The sequence below is a fragment of the Equus caballus genome, chromosome 4 (assembly GCF_041296265.1).
Source record: "Equus caballus isolate H_3958 breed thoroughbred chromosome 4, TB-T2T, whole genome shotgun sequence".
Taxonomy (NCBI): Eukaryota; Metazoa; Chordata; class Mammalia; order Perissodactyla; family Equidae; genus Equus; species Equus caballus.
Genome location: NC_091687.1, coordinates 109,354,540 through 109,374,589, shown reverse-complemented (window position 1 = coordinate 109,374,589; position 20,050 = coordinate 109,354,540). Strand labels below are relative to the sequence as shown.

General features: G+C 44.1%; 1 protein-coding gene across 4 annotated transcripts in view; it reads right to left on the bottom strand.

Annotated features, from left to right (window-relative positions):
• Positions 1-20,050, bottom strand: part of DPP6 (dipeptidyl peptidase like 6) — a 986,698-nt gene that overhangs the window by 736,694 nt on the left and 229,954 nt on the right. The window contains exon 1 of one of the 4 annotated variants that reach the window (XM_001504680.6): positions 8,579-8,969. The exons of the other annotated variants lie outside the window; for them this stretch is intronic. Coding sequence (XP_001504730.3) covers positions 8,579-8,815 — 237 coding nt within the window. The 5' untranslated portion in view covers positions 8,816-8,969. Of the gene's footprint in view, positions 1-8,578; positions 8,970-20,050 lie in introns of those variants that run through there. 4 annotated transcript variants of the gene reach the window in all.

The following is a 20,050-nucleotide window of genomic DNA, read 5'->3' as shown; positions in this document are numbered from 1 at the left end:
GCTGGCATCTCCTGTCCATGCCTCCACCTAACCATGATCCTCACACAAGTTCTAGCTGGGCCTGTATTCCTTCTGAAGGGCTGGTGGAGCTGGCAGCGTGCACTGGGTGTGAGAAAACACGAGTGTGGAACTGCTAACAGATGGCTTTACTTGGACTCGGCAATTCACCTGCAGCACATTTCCCTCACACTTGGCAATGGAGAATGTGCATTTGCAAATTGGAAAAGATGGAATGAACATGATGGAGAAGACCCAAAAGCTCACTTGGGAAAGTAGGTAGGTATTCTATAATGCAGCCAAGTGTCCTACAAAATGATACTAATTCCCTCCGTGAATACTCCTGAGAAGACTCGAGGAGGTGAGCGGTGAGGAAACTGATCCTGAAGGCAGCATGCAAAAAATAAGAAGGGAGGACATGGGACCACGAGACTTCGTCTGCTTCAGAAATGTGAGGGCAGCTCTGTCTTTCCTCAGCAGCTATGGCGATATCGAGGACCAGTGGGCAGAACCTACAGAGTTGCACAGAATGAGAAATCGTCTCCAGTGATCAGAGCTGTTCACACCTGGGCTGGGCTAGCTTGAGAGGGTGCAAACACCTGGTAACTCTAAGTCTTCAAAAAGAGATGCAATAACCTCACCTCTCAAGACTTTTATAGGGGTTTCTCACTCTTATTTGTTTTTAATCTTTAAAATATTATTGGGTGGGATTTCGCATGAGGTGTGTGAAGGGTCTGAATACAGTTTAGAAAATTAAGCGTTTTGGAGAATATGATCAGGGGGACTGGAGGCCATTGACTCTCTCCTATGTTTCTCCACCTTTAATTTCTGCTTCATCCTCCCCTCTCCCCTTATAAAACTTTCTTTACTCCTAGTTCTTTCAATGCTTCCTTATTCCATTCCTGTTCCCTTCAGGCTGATGGCACCTTAAAATATATTACGTGTATAACATACAAAGCATAATGGCTACGTACAGTTATATAAATATATCATGGATAATACAATAAAGAGCCCATTGCTATATGAGAGCTGCTGGACTAATGCCAGTAGTTCTGTCTTAAGAATAAATCTTCCCAAAGAGTAAACAACAGGAGATAGAAAGGATGGATGGGTCTTCTCAATTCCAGATTCGGGAAGATCCCTCTATCCCTCATTCCACTTTTTCTTTTTTTAACATAAGCATGTTAAAATTGACCCAAACTCATCTAAGGTAAAAGCTGATATCAATGGAAATCTGAGCACTATAGAAAGCTAAAAAATTGATTTTTACAATGACTGTGGTGCCCTGGAAAATCCTCAAGTTCCTTTTGAATTAAATAAATGCGTGTGTGATTTTTTCATTTCCGTTGGGCATATTGCTAGGATCATTTTACCACATTCTAAATGCCTTCACGCTGTTTACCTACACATGCAGGGATGACTGAAAGAAAGTTTGTTTGTCTTTTTTAAAGGTAAAGACTGTTTCAGGAGCTGAGAACCACTCTGTTTCTAGCTACAGGAGTCTCCCTCTTTCCTGCATCCCTGTCCTGTGCTCATCTGCAGCCTCCATCCCCCTAGACCTGCTGTGTGTTCTACTGTCGCCTAAGATGCTCCAACTCTGGGAAGTAGGGTATTCACCACGTGGAATTCCACCAATTCTACCACTTGGACCTTACAGGCCTTATTGGTTTCTGGTCTTCCTGTAATATTAGCTACATATGTTTCTCACTCATGGGGCAAAACTAAACATTTCTTGTGCTTCAGCTGGATCTGGATGCTGCTGGAAAACACAGAAAGAAATATATGGAGGAAAACAAGTAAAACTATCGGGGAAAGCAAGTCAGGGCGAAACTTGCCCTGCAGTAGTAAAGTTGTCTGTTTTTCTCTTCGGCAATTAGTGCATTCATTTAGAACCAAAATAATTTAAACCGTTAGACTTCATAATGTTCTTACTCTTTAAACTCAGTGATGTAATTAAGTTGCTTCCTCCACTTCAGAGCATACTGAGAAAAACACAGGAGCGATTGGAAGGCTGAGTTTGTCTGAGATCCAGAGAACACGAGTGAGCTGTCCAACATTATCCACAAAATTACTTGTATTCTCATTTGTAAAATTAGATGTTATCAAATTCTAAAATATTCTATTCAGATAGTTTCACAATGCTAGATCATTCTAAAGATAAATGTTTCAAAAGTTGTTAACCAGAAAGGCTGAGGTTTTCTTTTCTATGTACAGAAAATCAAACAACTGTGCTTAAAATAGAACCAAATCATGACATGGCACATGGGTACTCAATGCCCTTAACACTCAATTTATTAGGCAGAATTTAATTTTAAAAGGATTACTGTACATATTATTTTTATAGGCAATGCTCTGTGAAAGAGATCAATATTGCATATTGCAGAGAAGCATATTGCATTATGCACTTGATAAATGCATTGTTATCATCAGAGTAATTAAAAGGAACAGGGTCATATACAATCAGCATGTACATCTTACTCAGCATCTCCTGCCAGTTGCTTGCAAAAATTAAACTCATTAATCATTTTGACTCTAAAGGAGAAAAATCTTTGGGTATGGAAGATCAAAGCTCTATTTCGTGAAGAAAAAACATCCAAAGCCAACATCTAGAGAAATTCCTGTCTACAGAGTGATACTAGAATATTAATCTCATGTGGGAAAATGAGTTGATTCCATTGTCAAAAATATAAATTAATATTATGTTATTCTAACGCTTCAGACCTCTTTAAATCTACAAGTGACGTATACAAGTAAATTATTAAAAAGTTCACACTAGCAGCAATAAGAAAAGCATGTCATACAAAGTAGGCTCCCATGCCTACCTCAAAATGTCTGATTGCTACACAGAACTCAAATCCACTGGGAAGGCATAATGTTCATTTTTTACAAACAGATTTGGCTTTAAGCAACACACACTTTTTTGGCTGGCTCTAGAGAGCAAAGGCTTGTTAACACACTGAAATTTGTTGGCTATAATTCACAGTTGACAATTGACTCATCCAAACGAAAGGAATCAGGCTTACCCTTATTAATTTTTCAAGCCAACAGATTAGCACTTTGTTCTGGTTTTCCCCCAGCCAAGGAAACTCTGGAAGTGAAATGAGATACATGTAGCAGTGCTTTAAAAACTACCAGGTGCAATGCAGACGCAAGGTATTTTTCATATCTTTGGCTTCAGCCATCATTCAGCTAGCACTGACCCCTGGTTGACGTCACAAGTCTTACTTCCTCATAACACAGACAACTTCCTAATTATGACTACATTCTCTGTGCTGAGACAGAAAGCAATATTTTGTATAACTTTGTTATAGATATATTAAAATTTCAGCAAATTCTTTATAGATATAGAACTATATTTTTTACAGTTAAGTAATTGTTCACTTTACCAAAACATTTACAGAGAGACTGTTTTAGATAGTAAGCACTTCCCATGTGTTTAAAATATGTTCTGAAGTGCAAAAATTAAAATTTTCAGTAGGACAACTATTGTAACCAGCAGGGTGCATTGATATAGTGTTATAGAACATTAAACCCATGATGGGACCTCAAAGTTTATCCAGTGAAATACTTAATGTTACAAGTAAGAAATCAAGATATTGAGAAAATATAATCTTCACATGCTCACATATCTTTTATGCAATGCTAGGAGACGTAAGGACTGGCAAACTAGTAGCAGAAATGAGGAGATCAGGCAGAAAGGAATTTAGAATAAGCAGGTGTAGAGAGGAGAATGACAAAGTGAGGGATATATTCCACGTGGATGTCTTGTCACCGCCACAGAAATAATCTAGCATCTATCTGCTTGATATGTGGAACAAATGCTTGGAAGAGAGACCAAGATTGTGATCACCAAGGTCCTTCAAATTCTCCAATTCTCCAATTCCGTAAAATAAAAAAGCAAGTTATCTTCAAAAGACATGCTAGAAGATGTACATCCGAGTAATAAAGCTACTTTAGTCATCTTCTAATACAGAAGCTGCAGAATATACTCAGACCCCTTTATCTTATATCGAATTTATCTTAAGAGGAAAGCATGAAAGGGAGAGAACAGAAGAGTGGAGACCAAAATCCTGGAGTGTAGTTTCTCCTATCCTCTACATGAAGGGCAGAAGAAGGAAATGATTTACCAAAGAACCCAAAGGTGAAGTTCAGAGAGAGAGACAGGACATGAATTAACATAACATCATGAAAGACACATGTCACAAAAGTTTGAACAGCAGGGTGGTGGTCATCAAGAGAAAAAGCTATAACAGCAAAGACTAAGGAGGAACCAGACAGGGCTACTATATCCAGTAATTAAGAGGACACTGACGACATTTTGTGTGCAGTTTCTGTAGTGAAGACAGTAAGAATATAAATCTGCCACCAAGCTAGATGAGAAAAAGAGGGTTGTTGATAACAAGTAAGCAGAATCAGTTGTGAAGCTTGATTGAGAAGTAGGATAAGAAAAGAAGAAAGAAAAACAGGCCAGTAGCCAGAGCTGGATCAATGAAGAGGATCTTTGTTTCTGTTTGCAGGCAGAGAAGAAAGAACTGATGGAGAAGGAGAGATTAAGGGGTAGCCTTATTAGTAATAGCAGTAATATATATTGGTTGGGCACATAATAACGCCAACTCTGTAAGTACTACTGTTATAAGGAGTAAGTGAGATTGCAACTCTACACGTTCTCCCAGTTAAAGCTCCAAAACAATCTTCTGGGATCCCACAGCCATCTGTAGGTGAGTACACTAAGCATTGTCAAATTAATCATGAGAATAAGGGGACCAAGTAGGTAGTTGAAAGTTTTAGCTTTTTTTCTCATATACTAGGAAAATAATGTGAAATCAAATATCTAAAAAAAATATAATTGGAGTGGAAGAAAGTAACAGGGTATATAAACATATTTGTAGAGTCAAGCTACTAACACATTAAAGTTGACAAATCCCAAAGAGAAGTTAACAGGGTGTTGATGCCATACCAGTGAAAAATCAAGGTGGAGAGAAAAAAGATGGGCTGGTTGTTGAAGACATACAGGATAATGGAACTGGCCCTGTCAGGTTGATAGACATCATGAGCAGGGGTTGGTGGCTCAATGCTTGTTTTGGCCAATTTGTTCTTTTAAAATCTTGTTGTCATCACATCTGTATTGTTACGAAGACGTGTCACCCAAAATGAGGAATACAGGGACCTGCTGATGTGACCTCAACAAGACTACTTCCCTGACAGTACCCAAAGCCTCTAATGTCCTTTAAGAAATCAAAAAGAAACACTTGAGTGGGGGCATGACAAAGTTCAGCATTTTAAAATTAGTCACAGTTAATTCCTATTGGAAGTTACCAAAGTCCAATCAAAGTCACTTCCAGCAATATTTTCTTTAAGAGTCAACTTATTTTTAAACCTAAAAAATGAATTTTAAATAGCTATTGATTCCTCAGAGGGGTTTTCCAAATAATTGACTTTATATTTAAATAAATCTGAGATTGATGAGAAAACTCTGATAGAAATGGCACTCTGGCTTTATTTATATTTCAAAGTTAAACTCCCCATCTTAGAACTGACCCACCCCAAACAGGCTTTTCTGTGGTCCTACCCAGAGGGGAGGTCCCCTACAAGTGTCATTTGTGCAGATAGGCAATGCATTACTAGTTAATTACCCGCCATGCAACCTCCACATTAGATTTATCTCTGCTAGACCTTATAACTACCTTAAGTTTTGTTTTAGGGTAATTTCCCATTCTCAATCATATTCACGCACGTGTACATACACACATGCAGAAGTAAAGAACTACATTTCATTTCCCCCTTTCTGGATGGAAGGACTAGAGGCACAGGGGGCATTCAAAGGTATGCCACTTACCATCATCTCAGTGACCAAGGCTGGAAAGCTGTTTCTTTACCATGGAATAGCTTCCCCTGACTGACAAGTCACAGAAGAGCAATAAAGCCACCAGCGTTAGTGCTGGGACCGTGAGGAAAGAAGTGCTGGAGATCTCCTATGCACTAAGGCAGAGAATGCTTCAGCACCTCAGACAGCTCCCACCCAAGCAATGGCGCTCCCTAACCGCTTAAGGAAATGTTTTAAGTGGTTGCGCCGAGATCCACAGAACAATCTGCAACGTGTTCCTAATTAGCTGTGTATCTTCAGGTTTAAATTCGGGTAGCAAAATGATTACTGGAGACTCTTTAATCTTGACAAGGGCTGGTATCAGAAATGCAGTTTTTCTATCTACTATCTTTCTTTATTACCTCATCCTAAGCAAATTGTAGCCATTGTTCTTGGAAGAAAAGTGAGTTGTTTAATATGTACATCTATCCTTTAGCAAATTTTTAAACATACTTTTTCCAATTCTGAATAACTTTTCTGAGAAAAGCACATAAAAGTTTTCAAGAAATCGATGCTGCATTTAGCCATTTAGCCCTGTGTCATCGTTTAATCATAGATTTTAAATACACACACACATAGATATATTCATATATATCTCATAGGGACATTATATACACACACACTACATTCATAGCTACACACACTTCTGTATTTTCCAGGAAAAACACTGATGGCAGGACTTAATGAATCTAAGTTAGATACATCGTTCAGAGCCATAACAGCAGAAATCATTTGCAAATATTAAATCCTTGATTTGTTCCTCAGTTCAAATCTTTCGCTTTTTCTGAGAAACAGTTCTAGACATATATCAAACTGAAAAGAAGGAAATATATGCTCCAAGCTAACATAAAAAAAAATAATGAAATAAAAAAGATGGGTGGAGACCATCTGAAACCAAAGTCAGAAGCTCTTGCCTTTCCTTTCTCCTACTGACACCTAGCGCCTGTAGAGAAGAGATTGCACATCATTCTCACTCCAAGTATAACACAATTCGACAGTTTTAAGTCAGGTTTAAGGCAAAAAGTGCATCATTTCTGTCTGCATTGCAGCTCAATTGTCTTCCCCAAGATTCTTGGTAGTTTAATCCTCCAGAATTCTTCACCAACCTCAGTGAAATCCCTCCCCAAAGACTTCTAGTTCCTTGAACCAGATGACTGAAGAAATCATGTGTCTCTCTCAGGACCTGGCCCACTGAACTCAGGGATATCTCTCAGATATCTCTTTATCTAACCAGGGGAATCTGGACACGACCCAAAAGAAAATAAGAAAACCACATGCACGATCTGATACAGAGTGTGTGGTGTGCGTGTGTGTGTGCACACACACAAACACATCTCCATTCATAAAGCAAGACTGACTAGTAACAGCAACAAAACCTCAGTGACTATTTCAGAACTGTCCTTGTGAAAGCACTCAACCCCCCCACCAACACACACACACACACACACACACACACACCTTTCTTGCCCTGTAAAAGAAATACCAAATGGTGAAGCAGTGTGACCCGACGCAGGACTTGTTTAATGGCTACAACCTCCTGCTCATTGCAGGGACATGGTTAGGCTATCTGATAGGCTCGTGTGAGGACCAGTGCCCAGCTGCCCCCAGATGGGAAACTTCTCAAAGCTACACACAGGGGGTTCTATAACCCAACACACTCTGCATAGCTCTAGGGGCTGTACCACCAGGCCAGCCCTGCCTCCCTGCCCAAGATCTTGTCTGGGATTTTTCTCTTTTCCCTAGGGAGAGAAGGTCTCCAAGAAAAACGGCAGCTTCCTGGTCCTCCCTGGCCCTCTGAGTGTCTGGAAGGGATCAATAGAGGTGGTTGAACTCATCTGTCTTTGCGGCTGCTGGTGCCCTGCCTGAGTCATCGGTTACTAAGGCGATATGCAAATCCAACCTTTGAAACCCAGGCTTCCAGCCCCTAGAAGAGTAGGAAACGTGCTCACAGAGAAGTTTTCAGCTAACACAGTCTAAGGTAGAGTTGCTAGTCCAAGGTTAGGCTTGGGAGACAGGCAGGGCATGATTCCCATCAGCAAAAATGGTGCTGGGCCCTGGGACAGGAGGGTGGCCCTCGGATGCTAGTGCTTTTATTTATGTATTTATTTTTTCCATAAAAGAAAACCACCATCCACACGACCAGCACTGGGGGGGGGGGGGAAGCGTTTTGGAGAAGTGAGAAGCGGAGGCAAGTGAGCGAAGGGACAGCGTGGGCGGGCGGGGAGGGGGAAGGTGAGGAGGGCACGATGGATGGATTCCAGTGACAGGTGGGAGGGGGACAAAAAGACCCTGGGACATTATCTTCCCTGAGTCTTAAAGAAGAGAAAAAGAAAAGAAAGAAAGAAAAATCAACTTGCAAGCACAAACAGACCGAATTCCCTCCTTAGGATCCACAGCACCATGCAGTTAACAACAGACATCCACATATCCATGAAACCCCCAGCCAATTCCACATCCCAGCAGTGCAGCACCACAAACGCTGCTCTCAAGCCACCAACTCCTGGCCGCCGCCGCTGCGGAGAGAGACCCGCTCCAGGACGGCGGTGACCCAGATCCGCTCTAAGGAGTGTATTTGTGGGTGCTCCCGGGAGTGGTGGGGGCAGGGAGGGGAGGGGAGGGAAGAGGGCGATCAGAACCATCGGAGATACGGGCGGACGCGTCTCCCAGCGCACTCGGCCCCAGCCCCGCGCCGCCCCCCACCCACCAAGATGCTCTTACGTCCTCGTCGTCACAGTCGCTCCGCGCCTGGTACTGGAACCGGGGCCGGCCACCCGCGCCGCCGCCGCCGCCGCGCTCCCGGGGCGCCGCCGCCGGCGCTTGGGCTCCGAGGGGCTTGGGCCCCGCGCCGTCCTCCTCGGGCCCCTGGCCGCCCAGGAGGTGGCTCGCCTCCGGGGGCGCCGGGAACGACCGCGAGGTGTTGATCTTGCCCGTGAACCTCTGGTACAGCGAAGCCATCGGTCTCCGCGCGCTCTCGCTGGCTGTCTTCGGGGCGTTTTTATATTCTGCTTTCTCCCTCTCGGGTTCCCGCTCCCCACCAGCTCCAGGGGAGAAAAGGGGGCAAGAAGGAGGAGGAGGAAGGAAAGCTGGTAGCGGTGGCCGCTCCTCCGCGCGCCACTCTCAAGTCGCCGCTGGGCGAGTGCCTGGCTCAGCCTCCTCCGCCCCCTCCCCCGGCGGCTCGCGAAGCTTGGGGTCTGGGGGTGTGTTCTCTCTCTCTTCTCTTTTCTGTTTTTTTCAACTCCTTGCCACGGCCGCGTCCGGCCTAATCGAAGACATTGACGGAAGGAGAAAAACAAAAAAACATAAAGGGAGGGAAAATGCCTAGGCCCCAGGATTTGGCACCACCTAGAGACCGGCGAACATCCAGAGCGAATCTCAGCGCTCCCCCCACTTCCCCGGCCCCCTGCGCTGCTCCTCCTTCCCCTCCCCACGCGGCCCCCTCCACCCGGGGTACATAATGGCGCCTCGGTGGCAGGGGGCTGGCGGCGGGGAGAGGGTGGGCTCCTGGAGCAGGGGGGCGCACGACGGGGATGCGGGGGGGCAGGCGCGCCAGAAGGGGGCGGGGGCCACGCAGGTCGTGGGTGCAAGTGGGAGCGGGGGTGGGTGTCCGTTGAGGGCCCTGGGCGCTCGGGGCCCCGCCGCAGGTCGCACCCCAACGCTGCGCCGGGAGAGTGCGCATGAGAAGAGGCGGACAATGAGGAGGGGGAGTTGGGGAGACTAAAGGAGGGGCTGGCACACCGAGGCGCCCGTCCTTGGCGCCCCGGCTGCACTCCGCGTCCACACGCTTGCCTTGCTCGCAGCTGCAGCCTTGGCTCCTTCCGAGGCGTTCCCCCTCGTGTTTTCCTTCCAGCTTTTCTTGCCTAACTTGCAACAACAACAGCCAAGACCCTGGGGCCTGGGGGTGCGAGGGACGTGAGGGAGAGCGAACAGCAGGGCTGGAAGGGAGGAGGCCGGCTTGTAAGACAAGGGCTCAGGGGACGGGGGTTTCTGAGGAGCCTCCTTCCTTCTCCAGCCAAGCTCTTCTCCGAAAACAGATCCATTTTCTTTCACCTGGTCTCAACAAGAGGGGAAGGAAAAGGTCATGGAAGGCAAGCGAGAGAAGGCCTGGTGGAAACCTTCAGAGCAACTCGATTACACTCCTCCACATACACCCACTGATTTGTGTACATCGCAAACTCCATTTTCATTTTCAGTAAATACAGGCAGAGGCTGAAGCATCTGGGATGCCGGCAACTTTTCCAAAGCTTGCTCTTCCTCTCCACCCCCCAACCCCCCCCCCTCCCCCGCCCAGCGGAGAGTGAGTGATAAGGGAGAAAGGACGCCAAATGGGGTGCACTGTTCAGCGTGAGCCTCGACTCCTCTTGCTGCATTAAAACGTGCTCCAGCGCCCCTGTGTGGAAAGACACAGACTGTGCCTCGTGCTCAGTTCCGACTCCACACCACAGGCTATTTGGTTTTTCCCCTCCCTTTCCTGGGGTGGATGCCCTCCCCCTGGCCTCTGGGATCCTCTCTCCTGCTGGAACCCGCGCCTCATCTTTCTTGACGATCTGGGCGCTCTTCCTTCTCCTCTCACCCGCCCTCCTCTCATTGCGCAGCCCCTTCCCTCTTGCAGCCCTTCCAGCTGGCATGGATCTATCCCACCCTGAGCATTAGCCAGGACTATGACCCCAAACTCCGGAGGGAAGGGACAGGCGGAGAGGGGCTGCTGCAACTCTGCTGCTCCTTCCACACCAGGTCAAGGTGGGCATCTTCATCTTCACCTTCTAGGACTCAGCGGCGCCCCCTGCTCCGCTGAGCTTTCCATCACCATTTCCATTTAGGTTTTCAGAAAATTAGGCGAGGTCGCGGCCACTGGGCAGCCCATACTGCGGGCTCGCCAGCCTTCGTTGGGTCTGGGCCCAAAGCGATCTCCTGGCACCACTGCCCAAGTCCAGAAATCCCTGAAAGAGACGCTGCCTGGTCCTGAAATTGCCTTCTCCCTCGGTGTCCTTAACCTGGAGGGAGAAACTGGATGCCGGTGAGTAAGTCTCCTAGAGGAGGACACCTGCCAGTCCCTTCCACACCCTTCCCAAGCTCTCAGCCCAGTGGGTAGTCTGGTTTTAATTAAAATTTATACCACACCCATCCTCTGTTTAATCTTCTGTGGTTCCCCTCCACGATGAGGAAAAGCGCAATCATTAAAGTAGTTAAAAACACGTTTCCTTCACAGCAACTATAAAAAGGAGAAAAACCAGCCTCTCAAAAGCTAGGAGGCTCCCCGCCCAGCAAACGGCCAACATCATCACACAGGCAATGGTGCTGCGCACAGGGCCGGGGGCGGCCGAGCTGCACCAGCCCGCCTGACTTTGAAGACAGAAGCAACAATTACAAGAGCCATAAAACTAAACTTTAAAAGTCATCGCATTTAGATAAATAGGAAACCTCGCTCTCCTCCCCCTCTCCCGCCGCAGCTGTGCTTTAGACGGGAGGAAGCTGCCCTTCAGAAGGCAGACTTGAAAGGAAGGCTCATGCTGCTCTCAGCTGCATCCAGGTCCTGACATTTCACTAAATATAGACGCCTGAGGGCCTCACTTACATAATGTACATGTACATGAAATGTGCACGTACACATTTACACAAACTGTCAGAGGAAGCATTACATACATTTCTTGTACTAATACATTGTATTCAAAATATAGTATTTATATGGAAATAGTTCATATGTCATACACAGTACTTTATACATGTATGTATACGAACAATGATAGCTTGAAAGTGGGATAAAGAAGGCACATGTGTCCCCCACTTTTAAAAATTATATTCTCAAGTGAGCTTGAAGGTATTCAAATTACAATTTAGTCAAAGATAAAAATCCTAATTAAATTATCCAGACAATATGATAAGCAATTTCTGCTTAAAATTATTTATAAAATGAAAAAAACTATAAAACTCATAAATCATGGAAGAGAGCTGAGGTACACAATTTGAGTTGAGAAAATCAAATTTGAAAATCAAACAAGAGAAATGAAGGGGAGGGGACAGGAAGGAGGTCAAGAAAAACAAGAGCCTCTTAGAGGCAAGTGTGAAGGGAAACAGGCCCTAGTGAAAGGACAAGGTGCTTGCCGCGAGGCTTCTCAGAGCCCAATCTAGAGGGAGGCCCATTAACTAACTTAAAAAGAATTCAGCTCCCTTTTTTCACCTTGCACATTGAACAAACTCATTTTAAAGAATGTTTCAGACTTTGTGTGTATGTGCATGCTTGTTTGCAAGCACATGTGCACTCACACATCCAAATTTGTCTTAAATACCGATACACAAATTGCAATAATCTTTAGATACACTGTCAGGATTCTAAAGTCCTAAATGCAAAGAGTAAACCAGTTAATATTCTAGGATGAGTGAAGTAACGCAATTGCAGAGACTTGCAAGCTATGGCATTTTATGTTTATGATTCATAATTAATTCACTTATTGCCTTCAATAACCTTTTCAGAGCCCCATCCCCCAAATAAGGAAGAAGATATTCTGAATAGCAGAGAAACTTGCCAGTGGGCATTCAAATATAGGTGTAGCATTTCAGAAGGAAACATGTCAGTTACTACTCACTCAGCCTGTCATTGAGCATCTTGAATATGCTACATTGAAGTAGATTTCCATTCCTGCTTATTGGGTGAGTGTGGGACACCATTTTTGAAAATATTTCATTGATTATTTCATATCGATATCTTAATTCTTCAATACTGCTTACAATCATGTCCACCAACCCATTTTTCCATCTAGTTTCATATGATTATTTCTTCCCTACTTACTAAATAAATGTGTAAGTGTGTGTTTATTTTCTCTGGAATCAATGTACAAAACAAATATGATAAGTCATTGGAATTAGGCAGATACTGGAAAATATGGTGGATAGTCATTTTTAAAGTGAAAATAAAGGGAACTTTTTGGTCTACATGCAAGCTAAGCATTGTAGGAAGACCAAAAGTATATTGAGTTCAGCAGCCTAAGCATGGTTTTTATCAGCTAAGAGGTTTTCTTATTCCTAGGAGAGAATTATATCCTGTAGTTTACTTCCTTTTTCCCTGTGAAGAGAAGGAGGAGGGCAGAACCCTATTTAAGATTTTTATTCTTTCTCAAACACTGATATTTGGAGAAATGAAATGGCCAGTGACGGGAGGGATCCCTAAAACACTGTGCATCAATATCTGTTAGATATTGTCACCTTGTACTCATACAAATGGGGAGAAATAAAACAAATATTTGGGCAGCTTGAGAAAATACAGTGCTAAATGCATAAAAACAATGCATATTCTCAACCAACTCTGTATTTCTTTCTTTAAAGAAAATTTTTTGCAAGATGACTACCAATAAGTGTCTAGGTAGAATGAATTATTTACAAACTCGACAAAGAGGAAACGTCCAGCACAAGAAAAGGAAATCGTTGTTCCCAGCTTTTAAAAACCACAGAGGTAAAGTATGAATTGAGTTAATTTTGAGCTTTCCAAATTGATACTTAAAGATTAATATATTCTAACAAAAAACATTTATTTTAACCCAACAAAAAGGTTTACTCTAAAGTTAATAAAGTCAAATGCTGATCTCCCAACAGCACTTTTCTCTGCAGTTTAGTACTGCCGTTGTGCAACTACCTGGTTTTTACAATGCAGTTCAAAACATACACAAAACTAGCTGGCCCAGGGGCGTGTACACAGGCACACGTGGTTGACCAGTCCACGTGGTAAAGTTGATTGCCAAGGGAGTAAAACAACCATTGATTCAACTAAATGGCTGGGGTCCACCTAGGGAAAGCATTTTACTCCTAGCTGGGCGGGGGATTGTCAGATCCTACTCTTCCTTCCTTTAGGGATTCTCCCCCTCATCTGCTGCCTCTCCCGTTAGACATTCGACCATACACACCTCCTCTCTCCTCCCAATTTTCCTCTTCCCCTTTTCTCTTTCTTGTCTTTCATTCTTGTCCTTGCTCTGGATCAGTATCAGTAGGTTATATATATTTTTTTCTCTATAAATTCCTTGCTGCTCTCTGAATACTCATAAAATCTTACTTTTTACTACCAATGTTGACCCGGAAATTATCCCCATAATCCCTTTACCTCCTAGAGGAGGCACCAACTTCTATCTTGCCTCATCTTCTGATTGTCTACCGACAGCTTCTGCCATGTTTTCCAAGGCTCTTCAGATTCTTAGAGCAGGGGATAGAGAAGAGTCTGTTGTTTCTGTTTGTCCCTGGTGACCATTTGAACCTAACCAGGGCACTCTCTGAAGTGTCTTAATTCATATATCAAGCTTTATCAGATTAAAAGGGAAGTGACATCTGCTCTGAGATGCCCCTAGAGCTCCCTGCCCTTTCGAACCACGCACTTCCCTGAGTCCAGTGAATTAAGTTAAATCCGCTTCCCTGTAATGTTCAAGTGACATTAATGAGCCTCTACAATTCAGTGCTTCAATTTTTTAACCAACAGAGACGATGGTTGTGTCCTGGAAGAAGAGAAAGCTTTTATCTGCTCTCTCTCGTGACCCATGGCAAGCATTTTGAAGGACCAAGTCTGGTTCGGCCGTAGAAATAAATGTGAAACAGGCTAGTGGTACAGGGGTCAAAACCTGGCTGGGTTTTTTTTTTTTTTTTTGCATGATGTCACCCAAAGTGATTCTTAGGCTTTTGCTAGAAAGCAACAAAGAAATAGAAAAGGATAGATAGAAGCAAGGTCATTCAATTGCAGGGTCTTATTCTTTAGATGGTAGAAAATAGAGCCAATGATGATGCACTTAATCCTGCCACGTAAATTATACTCAACTGCAGGCCAATGGAAACAGTTACAGAAAATCAAAAATCTGGCTCCACTAAAACCACTCCAGTTATAAAGAATGGAAGGGGATATGGTGTATTTCTAGAATGCACAACAGGACTAAAATTTAGGGAGTCTGATTTAATCCACCCTAAAATACAGGGCTGGTCAGCCAGAAACAGCAAATGAAAATACAATAAGCCGGTGCATTGGCCTCCAGGTCCAAGCACCGCATCTCCCAGTGCGTTCTTGCATCCGCCGTGAGACACAGAGAGGGAAGAGAGAAGAGGGCTTCCTCTAAGTGGCAAATAGGGACGACGAGATGGATGTCTTAGGCGTCAGGGCCAGAAGCCGTCTCTGAGGCAGGCCAGGGTAGGGGAAGTGCCACCTGCTTCCTGGACGTCTGCTTGGTTGAGTTTGAAAAAGTCTCTTAAAAAACCGCTTCCCTCACCATCTTACCCCATGTCAAAAATTGCCAGAATTAAGACCCTTCCTTTGAGTTAAAGCATTGTCTGGACTAGCAACAATAAGAAACAAGCAGCAAACAAGAAAGACCTGAGTGAAAAGGACAACAAGCAAGCATGGCTATGGTTGGGACGTATGGCAGGAGCACGGAGAAGAGCAGGCACTGTTTCAAGTGTGTGGTGGGGCAGTCTGCGGACCAGCCTCCTCCTTCAAGAGCATAATACAGTTACACACATCACTACATTTCCAAGCTCCGAGTTTCTAGGTCCTGATGATTTATCTTTGACGTAAGCCAGTATTTCCATATTCAAAACTGTGATAGACTTGAATGTTTTGGGGCAAAAATTCACTCACCCCATACCTTTTTCAGTGAAGCATCCTAACCTGCCACACTGACTTCCAGCTTGACTGTGTGACTTGCTTTGGCCAACAGAATGTGAACGGACATGGTGAAGGCAGAGGTTTTCCAGGTACTTGCATGGCCTGGCTGCCTCTTGCATGCAGGCGATGCATCATAGGAGAACATGCCCCAGGTCCTTGCTGCCACTTTGGCCTCGCCTCCAGAACAAACATACTTGGAGACACCTGAACTCCACCCACAGTCTGCAGGTGAGCCCAGCAACCAGGGAGCGCAGAGAGTCACCTAGCTGAGCCCAGTGCAGATCAGCTAAATCACAGTTAACCAGCAGAAAGGTGGATTTGGGAATAAATATTTGTTGTATAAGGCATCAAGGTTGGGATGATTTGCTACATAGTATGCTTGTATCACTAGCTCACTAAAACAAAAACCAAATCCATGCTTGAAAAACAGTGTAGCTAATCTCAGTGCTGACTGTGAGCATTTCACTGACTTATCCAGTAAACATTTGAATGCCAACTATGTGCCACTCACTGTGAGGATTTGAATGCCTACTATGTGCTGCTCACTGTGAGGGTTCTAGGGCTGAAATGACAGACTAAAGCGAACATACAGGGCATCACCAACACTCTTCATGGTGACTCAGGACTGATGCTATAAATCACATGGCCAGACTGCTAATGCCTTCCTTTTGTGAATAGATGCAGTTTTCTCAATTTCCTGCATATTTTGGTAGTTTTACAGCCTTGCTAGTTTCATTAGAAAAGACTGTTAGAAACCAGTGGATCACAAATGCATCCATAATAGTGCCCTAGTTATTTACCATAGGAGCACTAAGCGCATTTCAAGTCCACTAACACAGTACCTCTCAAAGAGCTGTCTCTGGACCAGCAGTGTAAGGACCATCTAGGCATTTGTTAGGAATGAAAATTCTGGGCCTCATCCCAAAGCTCCTGAATCAGAAACTCGGGGCTAGGGCCTGGTCATCTGCATTTAACAAGCCTGCCAGGTGATTCTGATGCATACGCAGCTCTGCGAATCGCCACACTAGAATAATGCACTAGAGCATTTTCCTAAATGGCACCAAGGTGACCTGCAGGATTGCCAGAGAGTTTGCTTATTCTCGGGACGTGGCTTACCAATTTATAGGATCTAAAAAGGATTCTCCAGAGGGTAAGAATTTTTCTAGAATGTACAAAGGCCCATTTTCCTCATTTAAATAGAGGTCATCTTAGCAGTTCATTCAAAGGCAAAATAGAATGGACTATGGTTGGTCTTTTCAGGACATTTGCTGTTTCAGCCTTGAATTGAGAGTTGAAGGCTCATCTCAGGAGGATAGTGGTGGCCAAGAGGCACTTGACAAAGAAGATGCCAAAGATAAGATCCAAGCCAGGACGGCAGCCCGTGGCGAGGGACCTCAGGGACGCGGAGTTTGCACCTCAGCAGAGCGCCTCCTGGTCTCCCCAGAAGCTGTGCAGTGTGGCGGATGAGCTCTGCAGAACTGCAAGGAAAAAAGGCCTTACATCCCAAAATTCACGTCATTAAGAAGTCCTCAGTGCCAATGCTTTCTTAATTAAAAAAACTCTGTTATGAATTAAAAATCAATGAAGTTAATAAACATACTTCAGTTGAAAACTGACTTAATTTCCCTCAATCTACTCCTTTAAGCCACATTAAAATCTTCATTATAAAATCCATTTTATCTTTCTTTTCACCATCACTTAAGATTTCCTCCAGATTCCCACAGGACACGCCCACAAATTTACAAATCGGCTGACGCAACTTTAGGTGGTTCCACAGTTTTTCTTGAATTTTAACACATTCTCCGGACCACATGTACATGCTGACTATTTGTGGGTAACCATCAATATCCACACAACAGATCCTAGCTATGAACTGTGAGATCTAACCCGGGAAAGAAAATACACTTCAAGCCCGATCTCTATCTTCACAGTGTCTTGAGCAAATACAGGAGATATCAGTGCAAAACCCTGATTCATCCGTTTGTAGATACGTCAGATACGAGAAGCAGTGGGCTCTCATTAATGAAAACAAATTACATTAGGAGCAATAAAGCTGAAATGAGGCCTCTCATTTGCTTCATGTGGGTAATTCAATTCATTGTGCACGGTAACTCTATCAACTCCGCTATATCCATTTCCGAACAATTTCCTTCTCATAAAGGGGAAAAATAAGTTTGTCCATACTACTAATTGCATTTCAAACCATTGTAATTTGGAACTCAAAAAAGTAATTCCCGTAACAATTACTTATATTTATATTTTGCTTGACAGGTAAACAGAAATTGCCCGCCAGCTCAATAAATCCTTTCGTCATAGGAGCTGGCAATTTGAACAGATTTTTCCTCACTCACAGCAAAAACAAAATCAAGTCACTGCTACAGTAGGAGGAGGTGCATTGCCTTTGTCCCTTCGACTGTGCTCTGAGTCCCGCATGGGTCCCATGACCTCGCTCTTCCACACTGCACCCATAATCACCACCATTACATGTCTTTATACCCCAGCATACCCAAATTACACCACCCTTTTCAATCTTCATGAGGAAGAATGGATAAATTAACGCTTTCAAAGGACTTTGAAGGATTTCTTAGTCATCCTATGGTAAAAGAAGAAGCAGTCGGAGGCTATATTTACATTTGCATTTCAGGATTCCTTGATTTCTCTCTCTCGGAGCTCCGATATCAAGTTCAACCCTAAATGAGATGTAAATAGCTGATTGTGATCTAAATGAATTCTAAGTTTCCAAATTGAGATATTCAAATCCATAAGATAAATATGTTTCTTGAGTGCCTAATTTACTCAGAGAAAAATAATATAAAATTATTAACTCCAAATATACTATGGAATAGAATACAGAATTCATGAGTATGCTAAGATAAAACACAAGACTTCAGGTAAGCCACCCGCTTAGACCACAGACCTTCAGGTTGTATACTTGTACCTTGAGAGGCACTTTAAGGGAAAACGTGGAATAGCTACTAGTCTGACATTTTATCCACCGATTACATCTGCATTTTATTAAGTATTCCCATCCAAAACTGTGATCTTCAGGCCTTGAACTTGACAGACAACTACTGATTCCCTGGGATGGCAGCCTACTCGGGTTTATCCACGTGATGAAAAACACCCGCTTGAAACGACAGCACCTGGAAAGCACAGAGCATCTCGACGGTTCAGCCACACCCAGCCCTTGGTTTTTGTTTCTGACTAAAATGGAATGATGGTAAACTACTGCACCAGTTGGCCCAGCTACACGGAGAGAACCAAAGCAAGTGACCCATGGATTCTTCCATCTCCCAGTGACGTCACTGATCTTTGAGGAAAAAAAATCATCCTCACTAAGATTAAGGCGATTCTGGTTTTTTCAAGAATCTCACTAGGGAAGGAGGTTAGCGAGGCTCAGATGTTGACTAGCCCCCACGTATTCCCAGATTCTGTGACTTTTATCTCCTTATCATTTCCCGGTATGGTATTGGTCAGATCTAACCACTCAAGGCATGAGGGAAGAGTTCTACAAAAATATCTCCTACCATTATTGACCTAAAAAATAACCCTGGATGTGTACTGCATGTTACCCTGGGAAAGGGCTGGCTATTATTCATTAGCGCTTTGGAGAAAGTCAAAGTGGCTTTTTTTTGGTTGTATTTTTTTTAAAGATTGGCACCTGAGCTAACAACTGTTGCCAATCTTCTTTTCTTTTTTTTTTTTCCTGCTTTTTCTCCCCAAATCCCCCCAGAGCATAGTTGTATACTTTTAGTTGTGGGTCCTTATAGTTGTGGCATGCGGGACGCCGCCTAAGCATGGCTTGATGAGGGATGCCACGTCGGCGCCTGGGATCCAAACCGGTGAAACCCTGGGCCGCCGAGGCAGAGCGCATGAACTTAACCACTTGGCCCCGGGGCCGGCCCCTAAAGTGTTTTTATTTTACAGAGGAAATTTTGTGACATTTTTCTGTAAGCATATTCTTACTCACGTCCTTCACTCTCAACAATCAAAACTGCTGGTGTGACCGAGCCTCCCTTGGTTACCAAAACCTTCACCACTATCCCTTCCCATTTTTTGCTGACCAGTATAGAATTTCCATCCTTAAGTTAAGGGTGTCTACTTGGCTAAAGAGATGCAACAAGTTTCCTGGGAAGCTACTAGAAAGACATTTTTCTTCCTGGATAAAAGAGTGGTAAGAGGAGAGACCCTCTTCCCTCTGGCCCAGCATTGCCCCATCCAGTTTTCTCTCTGATCACAGTTGAGTGAGGACCTGAAGGCTCCAAGCTGCTGCAGCCTCCCTGTGGCCATGAGAAGAAAGGACAATGCTCGCAATGATGCAAACCCAGAACCCTGACAGTGTGGAGTTGCTGAATAAGACCAGACCCCCCAACAGAGAGAAACCCCTCTGTTTTAGCCCCTTTCAGTCAGGAATCGTTATGCACCCAAAAGTGTTCCTAAAGGACACAATCGGACCCCAGGCTCTCTTTGCTTGAGAACAATTCCCTAAGGAACAGTTTTCTCATCTCTAACGTGAGGTGTTACCAGTGGCTAACCCCACCAGCTCTGCCTACAACACAGGGCTC